Source organism: Erigeron canadensis, chromosome 8 (genome assembly GCF_010389155.1).
Source record: "Erigeron canadensis isolate Cc75 chromosome 8, C_canadensis_v1, whole genome shotgun sequence".
In the NCBI taxonomy this organism is placed as follows: domain Eukaryota; kingdom Viridiplantae; phylum Streptophyta; class Magnoliopsida; order Asterales; family Asteraceae; genus Erigeron; species Erigeron canadensis.
In genome coordinates this window covers 28,780,511-28,793,966 of record NC_057768.1, presented here as the reverse complement: position 1 = coordinate 28,793,966, position 13,456 = coordinate 28,780,511, and the positions used below count along the sequence as shown (strand labels likewise).

The 13,456-nt window shown below is 30.4% G+C and overlaps 1 protein-coding gene across 1 annotated transcript; it reads left to right on the top strand.

Annotated features, from left to right (window-relative positions):
- Positions 1-1,057: 1,057 nt before the first annotated feature.
- On the top strand, positions 1,058-9,383 carry LOC122579711 (2-oxoisovalerate dehydrogenase subunit alpha 1, mitochondrial-like). Its single transcript, XM_043751932.1, has 9 exons — positions 1,058-1,420; positions 7,240-7,377; positions 7,530-7,712; positions 7,842-7,999; positions 8,111-8,210; positions 8,299-8,410; positions 8,574-8,713; positions 8,831-9,016; positions 9,105-9,383. The coding sequence occupies exons 1-9, from the start codon at positions 1,082-1,084 to the stop codon at positions 9,270-9,272; spliced, it is 1,524 nt and encodes a 507-aa protein (XP_043607867.1). The 5' UTR covers positions 1,058-1,081; the 3' UTR covers positions 9,273-9,383.
- The last annotated feature ends 4,073 nt before the right edge of the window (positions 9,384-13,456 follow it).

Genomic DNA, 13,456 nt, shown 5'->3' with positions numbered 1-13,456 from the left:
ACTTAGTAAGAGAAAAAACCTTATTAATTTACCTGAAGATAAGACAATTAATAAGGTTCATATTATCGTCTCAAGAATCGAACCTAAAACTCTTTAAATCAAACTTTTGTTAAAAGGACTTCTTTTTTACCATTGAGTATTAATCCAGTGGCATTCTTTTATATTCTTTTAAGAGGGAAGGGAGTGGAAGCGGGGAAGAGGTCGCGGGGTTGCGGGGTTAGGCGGGCACACCGTCGCCGGTGTTTCACCGCAGGAGAGAGAAAGGAAGAATATGGAGGAAGAACCCCGACGGAGGGAAAGAATAAAGAGAAAAGGAGAAGGAGAGAGAGAGACGTGTGATTGGCTCAAACCGTGTGGGACCCCCACCAACGGGTCTTTTGACCATTAATTTTAAAAAAAAAAAATTATTATTTTATTTAACTTTTTTATCTATAAAACCAACACCACTTCACCATTTTTATACAACAAAACACCATTCTTCTCCATTTTCTCTCCTCTTTCTTTCAAATTATATACCAAAACTCCATCCCTTTTATAAAAAAAAAACATGTTATCCGATTCTTCTTCGTCGGAGGATTTAAATTATCCTACTTTTTCCGACGAATCCACGGGTAATTTTTAAGTATGTCGTAATGTTTATTTTTATGCAAGTCGTTTTTTTTAGTATGTTGTAATGTGTTTTTAATATTTTTAATAAAATGTGATGTTTTTAATATTATTGCTGTTGTTTTATATAGTTTGTAAAATTATATAGTATTAATAATAAATTAAAAAGAAATGAAATAGTATTAAAAATAAATGAAACAAAAATGATGAGGTGAAAACGGAGGAAAGATAGGAGAAAGTGTCGCCAATGATTTGAAGAAAATGGGGAAATAATGGAGTAAAATGAGGTGGCAAAATTTTATTGGTTAGTGATAGGAAAAAATGGTAATCACTCCCTTCGCCCCTAACTACAAAGAACATACAAAAGCATTCTTTTGTTTTTCTTCTTTTGAGAAGCCTATAACTAGTAAATCCAGAGTAAATTGCCATATTTCTCTTTGCCTCTCTTCCCCCCAATCTCTCCCTTCCCTCAAACATGTCGCTATGGTTGAGAAGAACAAGCAGCCGAGGTATAAGTGTCAGCTTTCTCAAGACAATTATTACAAACAACAAAAACCAATTAACTTTATGCTCTTATCAACCAAATGCTTATTATATGTCTTCATTTCCCTCTAATATTATAAAGAGCGTTATTATAGGTTCTAGTGGTTTTATTAATACTAAAAATATTATTTGGACATCCCGATATTCATTATTTTCAATCAATAACCCCGTCTTCTTGGGAGCTCATAATTACCACTCTATGGAAGCTACGGAAAAGATCTTATCATCCGACGATGATGATAATAATTCTACTTCTAACGAAATTAATCAGGTAACTAATTAATTAAACCTTTATATAATTTCTTTCTCTTTATTTCGTGTACATATACTTGATCGTTTCTCGTTACAAACATGCAAGAACTTATAGTTTTGGATCCACCACTCACCAAAAGTGGCAAAATGTACTTACTTATAATTTTTTTACTTTATAATATATGTATTGTTATAGGAAATTAACGGAAAGAGGCCCATGTACTTAACCATAATTATATATTGTCGCGATTTCCTTGATTTTCACTATACATTTTGAGATGATGGAATGGAGTAATTCGAACCCGGGCTCTTTTGAATACATGACTCCTTACCACTAATTAAGTGTCTCGTATAGTCACAAGTTCAAAAAAACTTTTTTTTTTTTGGTTTGGTTAATTAATGGGTTACCCCGGCCAGTGAACTTACAAGTTTAGGCAACTAAAAAAAAAAAAAACTTTAGTTCTAACAGTTTTGGCATTTTTGCATTAATAGTTTTGAGTATCGCCATTATTTTTGACACCTATACCGGAGTTTAATAGAAGGTAGGTGTGAAAGATCGACCTACCTCTCACCTGGAGTATATACACCCTTAAATGGCTAACAATCAATGCGTATTCAGAGTTCCTATTCATTTACTTTACTAATGTTAAAAAAAAAAAAAATCATTTACTTTACTCTCTGGAAAAAGCCAAATATTAGCTTAATGTGTATACAAAAGTTATACTTTTTATATTAGAATTTTATCATTTAAATTTTATAATAAATATACAACCATTTCATACATCTTAAAAAAAACTCATACTATATATATCTTTCATTAATAATTTTTCTTTTATATTGTATGGTAATAATCAACAGTATACTTTTTTATATTCTCAAATTTCGTTAATAAGTTCGATCTGTTGTTTCCTTTTCTTTTTAATCTACATGGAGAAAAATAATACATAATTACATATAGCTAATTAAGTACATCACATTTTTAAAGATAAGTCTAAACTCTAAAGTTTGTATTGATACGTGGAAAAATAGATAAACATTCAGAAAAAAGTGATACAAAAAGTGTGATAGGAAGTAGATTTGATACATATTGTCTTTTTTTGAAATTTTTGATATATGAATTTTGCGACGTGTCAACAATGATCTTAAACTCATCAAGCTATTACTCATCGTATATATCTCCAACACTTGTTTCTTTTCACATTTCAGAGACACACTGTTGAGGATAATATTATACTCCACCCAATCCAAATAGAAGCCCTTATAGAAGCTTGTTTTAATTTTTTTTAAATAAAACTGGTTTCTTAAAAACTAAGGAGACCGTTTAAAAAAAAAGTGATTTCTATGTATAAAGAGGAGCTTAAAGTAAAAAACAGGTCTTTTAAGTACAAATGGACACCGATCTTTCTTTTCATAAAGACCGGTTTTTATTAATAACACTTCTTTAAACTTATTAAATAGAGACCAATTTTAATAAAACACTTTTCTATACTCATGAAATAAAAACCCTTTATGAAAAAACACTTTTAAAATGCATTTTCTTACCTTTTGTTTGCATATAACATGATTTTGGTTTTAAAAAAATTTTTACAAATAACTTATCCACATTTTTAGATACCTGGAACAACTTATAAAGGTTATTACATTTTTATGTGTATAAGACTATATTGAACTAAAAATATGTAAAAATTTATCTACACTAAAAAAAATGAAATTTTAAAATCCACAACTTTAGGTGTGATTAACTGATGTAGTTTCGCACGCAATCAATTGACTCAAGAACATTAGATGATCAAATAACTGAAAACCATGCGGTTTCTTGACAAAAAGTCAACTTTCATATAACTCAATAATCAACTGATCATAAACATTTTCACCCTAATATTTATACTTATTCTAGCACCATTGAAATAGGAAACAATATAATTTGTAATTATCCTAACAATTAAAAATATAACTTATAAAATAAAAGATTACTTATAAATATAAAAGATAGTGTAATAAAAATACATTGCGGGTTGGGTCCCAGGCCGAGACCAATGCTACTGCATTATTCTCTTCGTCTTCGGAAAAAACTCGTCCTCAAGTTTTGCCGTTGTAACAAAACCACTTGGATCAAATGGAAAATTGAATCGTCACTTCTTCTTTGTTGAAAATAAAATCTGGGTCTTGACTCCTACTTGCAGTGACCATGTGACTAGCCAAATTATTTTAACGACACAATAAGTTTTTCATGAAAGAACCATCTTCATAATTATGCATACTTGTCTTCCAAGAATATAACATCTCTATTTAATATGATATTTAAATTCAAGATTGCATCTGAATATTGTAAATGAGAGCCACGAAATGTTCTTTCAAAACTCAAAGTCAAATCCCACAATTCAAGGTATGAGATAATACTTCCCCTGATTAACAACACCACCTTACGAACTCGATCATTCTTCAAAGATAAAGTTTTATCCCCATTGGGATTGTTTTCCATCTCTAGCTTGTTGTCGAGAATTTTTTCTTTTTTAACGAATGGACTACCGGTTGTCCAAAAATACCATTCTTCATCTTCAAACTCATCAAACACCGGAGGTGATTGATAGAGGGTGTTACAATTCTCAAGATACTCCTCCTTCCCGAAGTTCTCATCTCGGATGAAAGCCTTTGAGTCGGTTTCTTGAAACTTGTAACATCGCCATCTTCAGGATGCTCCTCTTTCCCAATGACCTCATCCCGGATGAAATCTTTTGGGTCAGTTTCCCGGATATTGCGATCTTGTGAATTGAACACAATTTCATCGCTGCCTCTTTTGTCGATTCGACGAGTAAAAAAGTGGTTCTTATCATGCATAGTCATTTGAATTAACCTGAGCTCTGATTACCAATTGATGCAGTTTCGCACGCAATCAAATGACTCAAGAACATTAGATGATCAAATAACTGAAAACCATCATGGTTTCTTGACAAAAAGTCAAATTTCATATAACTCAATAATCAACTAATCATTAACATTTTCACCCTAATATTTATACTTATTCTAGCACTATTAAAATAGGAAACAAATTAATTTGTAATTATCCTAACAATTAAAAATATAACTTATAAAATAAAAGATTACTTATATATAAAAGATAGTGTAATAAAAATACATTACGGATTGGGTCCTAGGCCGAGACCAATGTTACTGCATTATTAACTTCCATATTTAATTTGTCATACTATTTTTGTTCACACTAATTATTATGGTTAGTCTGAACAAAAGTGGTGTGACAAATTAAATATGAAAATCTACCCCTAAAATTGTGATTTTTTAAAACTTAACAATTTTTAATGTGGATAAATTTTACATATTTTTAGTTCAATATAGTTTTTACACACATAAAAATGTGACAAAGTTTTATAATTTATTAACGGTAACTAAAAGTGTGAACAACTGAAATATTATTTTTGGTGTGTGCATATTTTGGATATATATCCTCTTTAAACAAAATAATTATCCTATCCATTATTGTTATTATTATTTTTTTAACAGTTTAGTCGGTATTCGACATTAGGGAACACCTCGCCATATAATGGTGAAGCCCTACGCGTACTCTATACTAGAGATGTAAACCATAAGCCGTTACAAGTGATTCAGGGAAAAAACCCACAGACTTGTCACTCTTAAGAGTCAAACCCAAGACCTGTGGAAAAATCAAGGATGCATCCGTCAGTTGAGCTAGTTTTCTTTGCCCTAGCCATTATTTTATTTTTTCTATTTGTTATTTTCTTATTTATTAATATTACCAAATCAAATGACTAACAGATCCTTTGGAAAAAATACTAGAAAATTTGCTCTTAAAAATTTTAATAAATGGTCGTTTTGTGTATCGCATAAAATTTTTGAAAGGCAAGAACCAAATAATTTGCTGTGAGCCCGTGACAGAACAATATGTCTTTTATTTTCCTCGACGTCTAATAGGTTGTTTATCTTGTAGTTTAGTCTGTCTCATAAACATTATATTCAAGGATAAGTACCTAGGAATGTAATGAACTATGCACAAATGTTTATGTTGTGTAATGAACTACATAGATGTTTATTGTATGTAATGAACTTTCAAATCTAGGTTATTGGATGTATTCGACCAATCAAAAGCGTACAAGTGGCACCTTAGATAGTTGCCACATATACTCGGGTACATTCAATAACCGAAATTTGAAAGTTCATTACATACAATAAACATCTAAATAGTTCATTACATAACATAAACATTCGTGCATAGTTTAAATTGGATAATTAAATTCCTATATTCAATTCGCATCTGAAATAACTGGATAATTAAATTCCTCATATTTTCTTTTGCCATAAAAAAAATGTGAATTCTTCATATGACTATTGATTGACATTACTGATGTAACAGGACTAAGAAAACTCAATTCAATTGTAACACGCAACAGAATAATATATAATCATTTATATACCAAAACACATGAGATGTGCCATATATGTTGTGATTATGTGGATATCAGTCAAAATCGATAAAAAGTTGGAGATGTAGCGACAGAAATATTCAGTTTTACTGTATTTTAGGACTAAAATGTAGGATTTTTTAATTAAGATAAAGATAAATAACACGAGGATATCATATATACAACAAATTAATCATTTGTATGCAATTTACTTTATATATTTTTAACTTTTTAAGTATATAATAATTTGTTAAATTATTAGCACTTATGTATAACATATTTAGCAAATTTGCATTTAAAAATGTGAAGCAACTCTTTACTTTGTAAGAACCATGGAAAATTTTAAATTATGTATGACATCACATTTTTTTTATAAGTTTATTCACATGTAAAATGTATATGCAAAACATCAAAAATTATTTAAAAAATCTTCTATTACATATAATTTGATATGCTCATATGTGAATTATACATGTGAACATATAAATTCATATGTAATCTTGCATGTTTTTAACAAAATTTTGTCAACTTATCGTATGAACTTTTTAATTTCTTCTTTCACGTGAATAAACTAAAAACACATGTGATATATAAGTTAAAATTTCTGATAGTTTTTTCAAAAGGATTTTGCTAACTTGTGTTCTTATGGCATAAGCTATGATGAATTTTTTGAACTAAAACATTCCTAAATATAAAAATATGCATTTAAAGTTTATATAAAAATGACAATTATTAAATTAAATTTATAAATTACTTTTACTTTGAAAGTAGCATCAAATTATTATAAGACTTAATAATTTGATTCTAATTTCAAAGTAAAAACAGATGAAAATGCTCGAGAGCTTCATTTTAATAAATTATAAGCTAGCATTTTACCTGTACGTTGTTACTGGAAATTAAATTAAAAAAAGCCAGTTAAATGTGAAGGTATTTTATAGAGATTCCGATTCCGATGTTGTTTTGTGTGTGTATGATGGAGATGGAGATGGAGAAGAGAGTGAAGCAAGGATGTGTTTTGGTGTATTGTGTGTGATTTTGTTAGGACAAGGGTATAGTTTAGATAATATAAAAGTAACATAGTTTATAAGGAATTATCATTGATTAAGTGTTAAAAGAACACAATATTCCATCAAAACTAAAAAATTACACATAGTGTTTTATATATCAATCTATCTTGGTGTATCTGCATAAAATTTATATATCTTCATTTTTCGATAAATAATGAAAATTTACGTCATTATGTGTGAGTTCTTCATCAAAAATAACATCATATAAATCTTTTGTATTGTTTGGACACTCCATCTTTGTGAGAACAATTTGTACATCGACTATTATTGCTTAACATTCAATATGGAGTACTAGAAAAATACCGTATCATTAATATGTTCCATTTTGGAGGCAGGGCATGGATTTTCCGGGTGGCGAGATTACATATACATCCAAAATGAACTTTCTTCCTGGAACATCTGAAAAAAGGGTGCAATGTTATCGAGTTCTTGATGAAGATGGTCATACAATCTTATCTAACAAGATGGAACATGTAATCCTCTTCTCTCAAATTTTCTATTATATTAGGCCCGATTTTGATATATTAATTATTTGATCATACATTCATATTCTTTTATAGTAGTCTATTAATGTACATGTAAAATGTATATTAATCCTTGGTTAATGGTATATATGCACTTTTAGGTGAGTAAAGAAGTTGCATTGAAAATGTATAGTGGCATGGTTACCCTTAGTACTATGGATAAGTACTTTTATGAGGCGCAAAGGCAGGGTAGATTGTCATTTTATTTGACCTCATTTGGTGAGGAAGCTATCAACTTAGCATCGGCTGCAGCACTTAGCTTCGATGATGTAGTATTGGCTCAGGTTTGATTATCTAAACCAACAATATACAATTAACTGGTTAGGAGTTGCAAAATGTGTCAATTATTAGTGTTACTATTTTATATTTTATGGGTTAATCATATTTGCCCACTTGGTCATCAAACATTGCAGTATAGAGAGCCAGGAGTCCTGTTATGGCGTGGTTTTACGTTGCAACAATTTGCAGATCAATGTTTTGGGAACAATGTTGGCCATGGAAAAGGCAGGCAAATGCCAATTCATTACGGGTCAAAGGACCTCAATTTCATGACCATATCATCACCATTAACGTATGTTACTTATATAGTTATGGTTTTATTCAGTCGTTTTAAGTCATTAGTTCATTGGCATTTGGTTAATTTGTACTATATGAAAATAATCTTTATTCTTCTTTCTTCTAGCACACAACTTCCGCAAGCAGTTGGTGTCGCTTATTCACTGAAAATGGATAAAAAGGATGCTTGTGTAGTGGCCTATTTCGGAGATGGGAGTGCAAGTGAGGTACATATATAGTGTAATCCTTTAATCTGGCCCATTACTTAAAATGTTCCTTGGATATATGTATATTGACCTTGTAATTCTTGTCAAGGGGGATTTTCATGCTGCTTTGAATTTTGCTGCGGTTATGGATGCTCCAGTTGTGTTCATATGCCGCAACAATGGATGGGCTATTAGTACTCCTGTCACTGATCAATTCCGAGGTAATTTTCCATTCCAATCTTTTGAAGTTCATTAGCCTGGTTGTATTGTAAGGTACCCAACTTTAATCCAATTTGTATTTAGAAAACAAACTATTTTAAGACAAATTTTATTTGAAGTCCAAAATGTAGACTTTGTGATTTAAAATGGCTTGCACATGGGCAGGCGATGGAATTGTTGTTAGGGGCCAAGGCTATGGAATTTCTAGTACAAGGGTAGATGGAAACGATGCTCTTGCAATATATAATGCAGTACGTAGTGCTCGTGAGATGGCTATCAGTGAACAACGACCAATACTTATCGAGGTAGATATAGTCATATATATCGATATAAATACTTGTTGATGATTTTTACTTTTGATTTGTAATGTTTGCTTTTCTAAAGTCAAATGTTTGCTTTTATATGATATGGTGAAACACAAGGCTATGACATATAGAGTAAGCCACCATTCTACATCTGATGATTCCACAAAATATCGGTCTGTTAATGAAATCGAACACTGGAGAACACTCCATTCTCCTATAACAAGATTTAAGAAATGGGTCGAGAGAAAAGGTTGGTGGAGCGACAAAGAAGAATCCGAGCTTCACACTAACGTGACAAAACAGGTAAATCATTAGTACAGCAGAAAATAACATTACAGTAGTAATTATCGTGCTTAGTAATTTCTAACACAATAACCATACATATGTTAAGGTTAAACAAGTGATCGATGAAGCTGAAAAGGGCGAAAAACCACCCCTTAGAGACATGTTTACAGATGTATATAAGGATTTGCCTTCAAATTTGTTGGAGCAAGAAACATTGCTTAGAGAAACAATCCAAAAGCACCCACAAGACTTCCCTAAGAACATACCTCTATAAGATCTTTTGATATTGTAAATTTACTACCTATGATGGAATGGAATACCAGATACAAATAATAATTTTATTAGCTTTATTTATATATGGATTTAAATTTTCCTTTATTACTTATTTTCTCATGATTTAATTATATGACTATATATAAAGTTTAATTCACTCATATAAAAGGCACTCGATCACCCAGAATACGTACTTCTTAGAGCGCGCTCACAGTGGTAGACCAATGATGGGAGGGGCGTAGTGAGCCCTTTTAAAAAGCGATGGACCATACAGATACAGACATACAGTTAGGATCCTAACCAAGTTTCATATTAGCTCAAAATATCACATGAACATTTTTTAATTTTATGGAAAATGTAAGTAATATTGATTGTAGACTGTAGAGCCAAAAAAAAAAAGTGAGAAATGATAAACATGTCTAAGAAATCAATGGATATCAAATGTTGACCTTCATCCTTAAACAAGGGACAGCCGGTTACGGACTATTCGTATCAAAATGTATATTTTTAAATATGAAATATCTAAGTTATGTATTAAATTAAGGGAAATGATAATGGTACCATTTCTTTTAATTAATTTACCAATATCATGTATTAAAAGCTTGTACAGTATGTTTTAAAAACTATACAGTATGATAAATTAATCAAAAGAGATGGTACGGATATCACTTCCCTTAAATTAAATGTAATGTTTAACAAAAGAACTCAGTCCTATAACTTATCTATACTTGGTGTTAAACGAATTAGTTAATAATAAAAAGTTGTGGTTCGAACTTTTAATGTTCTCTTATATTTTTAAAAAGTTACTGTTACAAACTTACAAACCCAAATACCTTAAGAAACCCAAAAAAAAAACAGAGTAAAGTCCGTGTTTCTATATGACTATATCTACTTTTGTTAAACAGGCCCAATAAACTTCTTGGTTAAAAGTCCGTGCTTCTAGTTGCTAGCCCAATTATAATTTAGCCCAGGTTTCTTAGTGTAAGAAAATTATTGTTTTGATTATGAGAGTATCAAAATCAAACTATGAAAGATAAAAAAATTATTATAAATTACTAATATAAAATCAAAAAATAATTTAAAATTTATCTTTCATAATTTTATATTTATATTTAATTAAAAAAATATATTATATTTTTAATCTAAATTGTAAGGCAAAAATCTTAAGTTATGAACAGATATCTATCTTAAGATTCAAAGATATTAACCATCTTCCTATCATATATTTATGTTCAACCAATATAAGTTTTATGTTTTCCTCAACCATATAAGTGATATTTTATGACTTAACTTCAGTATTTTACGTAGACATTGTGCTAGTAGGCTAATGATACAAATGAGAAACTATCATACACGATTGATTTGAATTTACGAATTTTCTTACAAAGAACCAATGACAGAACTTGAACACTTATTATGGAGAGGCGAAACTAAATGACACATAAAATTTAGTTTTGTTAAAGCGGCTAATATGTATCATGAAAATTATTTTTAAAAAATATATAAGTAAATTAGTATTAAAAATAAATACTTTTGGAGGGTTTGACTCCTTCAAAATTCTATGCTTGCAAAGAACCACTCATATGATTACCACTCATATGATTGATTGCACTTGTATATTTTATTATTTCAATAGAAAAGAAAAGGAGACTTACTCGATCAACCACTCACTCGATCTGTCACTCGTACCTTTATGTTAGAGAGTAGTATAGTATATCACAAATTTATTTCAATGAGGTCTTTAATGTATCTAGACAATAATCTAAGAGATGATTCATTTGACTACGCAACAAACGATGTCCGTAACTAGTGACAATTCCAGTGGATCATTTTCAAATTATAAATGGTGTAAAAGTGACGGTGAATCGTGGGGTTTTATCTACATCTACAATTCTACATTTACATATAACTAAAAATAGGAGTTGCACGATGTGTGTTTAGTGGTTGTAGCTCATTTATTATTCACTAAAAACAGTCGATTGATGGGATGACGGTACGTATTTGGCTTCATTTATCACTAGTTTTGTGTGATTGATAGTCGGTAATCATAATTTTAGCAAGAAGATATAATATATTGTATGAATTGATATCATATAATTTAGTTCCCATTTGGTTTTATTACCATATTTGATTTTTTATTTATCTCTGTATAACTAAAGAAAGGGATATTTCAATTTTATTACCATATTTGGTTTTAGTACCATATTTAATTTTTTATTTATCTCAAAATTTTAGTAATGTTGAGTTACTAGATTATTTCCCGCAAGTTAGTGTTTGTTAAATTCTGCAAGGTAGTAATAGCCCGACAAGGTTATCATAAACATTTAAGTTTATACATACTTATATTTAAGAAAAGGGCCCCAATAGATTAAATGTTGCGTTTGTTGTATTCGATCTAATACAAAGAAAAATATTTCTAATGCCGTTTTTTCCCCCAAAAAGATTATCATTTGGCTAATAAAACGCGTTAAAAATCACTTGGAGCTAAATATACGGTAAAGGTCATACAGAATTGTCGACTCAAAGAATATCACATACTTATATTTTGTCAAAAAAAATCCCACATTAAGGATGCACCTTCATCCAAGTCATCTACACCTACAAAAATGTGGAACTTAATCAATCCATATTTTGATCTAAACTATAGAATATTAAATTGAAGTTAACATAAATTTGTTCAAGGAAGTGAGTTTACAAGGTTCCAATTTAAATAGTTAATCATACAATCAAGCAATTCATACATGATAAAATAAAATCGTATTTGTACGATACAGGTGGCCCTCTTTGGGGCATCTGGGGTAGGGTTGTAAACGAACTAAATAGTTCATGAACCGTTTAGCGGTAAGTTCGTTCATGTTCGGTCGTTTACTTAAATGAACGAACATGAACAAAGCTCTCGTTCGTGAACAGTCGATAATGTGTTCGTGAACGTTCGTTCGTTTATGTTCATGAACCATCGTTCGTGAACAATAGTTTGTTTATGTTCGTGAACATTTGTTCGTTATGTTCATTTACAAATATAAATATTTGCTTCATGTGATATATATTATTAATACCTAACTATTTAACAAAAAGTTTAAATAAAAATACCTAAATTATAAATATTTCGTTCGTTTGTGTTCGTATTAGTGTTCTTTCGTTTGTGTTCGTGAACAGCCGTTCATAAACACAAACGAACGAACATGAACAAGTCTTTTCGTTCGTTAATCTGTTTGTGAACCGTTCGTTAAGTTAAGCGAACGAACGAACATGAACAAGGTCTCGTTCGTGTTCGTTTGGTTCGTTTACAGTCCTATCTGGGGGAGAGAATGTTGGCTTGGAGACCAGGGATTGAATCTTAATTTTTTATGGTTTCAGACATTTACCTCTTCGGATGCGTGAGGGTCGTGTTATCGATCCATTGGTCTCCAGGGGTGTCTTCGGATTCCAACCTTTAGCATACTACTCGCTTAGATGCCACTGTTAGGGTTCAAAGCACTAACCAACTAAAACATCGTTTTAAAAAGTTTTTAAAAATCGTGTCATCTTATAATATTTCAATAAAGATAGTTGGATGGCAGGATTAGTACGGCCAGTATCGTCGACCACTAGTGGATTTCAGGATTTGTGTGATGGTCGGTTTATGTGATTAAAAACTATCAAACTTGTGTTTGTCTTATACTTTTTAACTCAAGTATTTTGTCAGGTCTTTTTATCTAATGATGTCATCTTAAAGTATTTGCAAAGGGAAGTGATAATCGTACCACAATATTTGATATACTTACCACACTGTACATGTTTCATAACACACTGTACAACAATGCAATGCACAAAAGTGGTAAATTTATCAAATTCTGTGGTACGAATATCACTCCCCATTTGCAAATGGTGTGATTGTATAAATTTTTCTAATTCTTTTTTCAGACTCTTCCAATCTATTAAAAACACAATAATATATTTAAGATAATGATAAATCAACTTAACTCATGTGCTTAAACATGAACCTAATCATAAGATTATAACATGTGAAAAAATTAAAAGACAAGTTTAGGGAAAAAAATCAGTAGAATCCACGTGATATTTGTAGTCATATAAATTAGATTGATTAATTATTTTTCATATATTTATTACATGCCGATTACATGCGTATAACGTATGCTCACGTTGTTTTCTTATGTCCATGGAACTGCAATTGTTTTGACTACA

What these genes read in the sequence shown, in the direction of transcription:
- LOC122579711 (XM_043751932.1), top strand. Translation starts at nt 1,082, where the DNA reads ATGTCGCTATGGTTGAGAAGAACAAGCAGCCGAGGTATAAGTGTCAGC. An exon ending in CTTCTAACGAAATTAATCAG is followed by an intron (nt 1,421 to 7,239) that starts GTAACTAATTAA and finishes TTTTGGAGGCAG; the next exon opens with GGCATGGATTTTCCGGGTGG. An exon ending in GAGATGGGAGTGCAAGTGAG is followed by an intron (nt 8,211 to 8,298) that starts GTACATATATAG and finishes ATTCTTGTCAAG; the next exon opens with GGGGATTTTCATGCTGCTTT.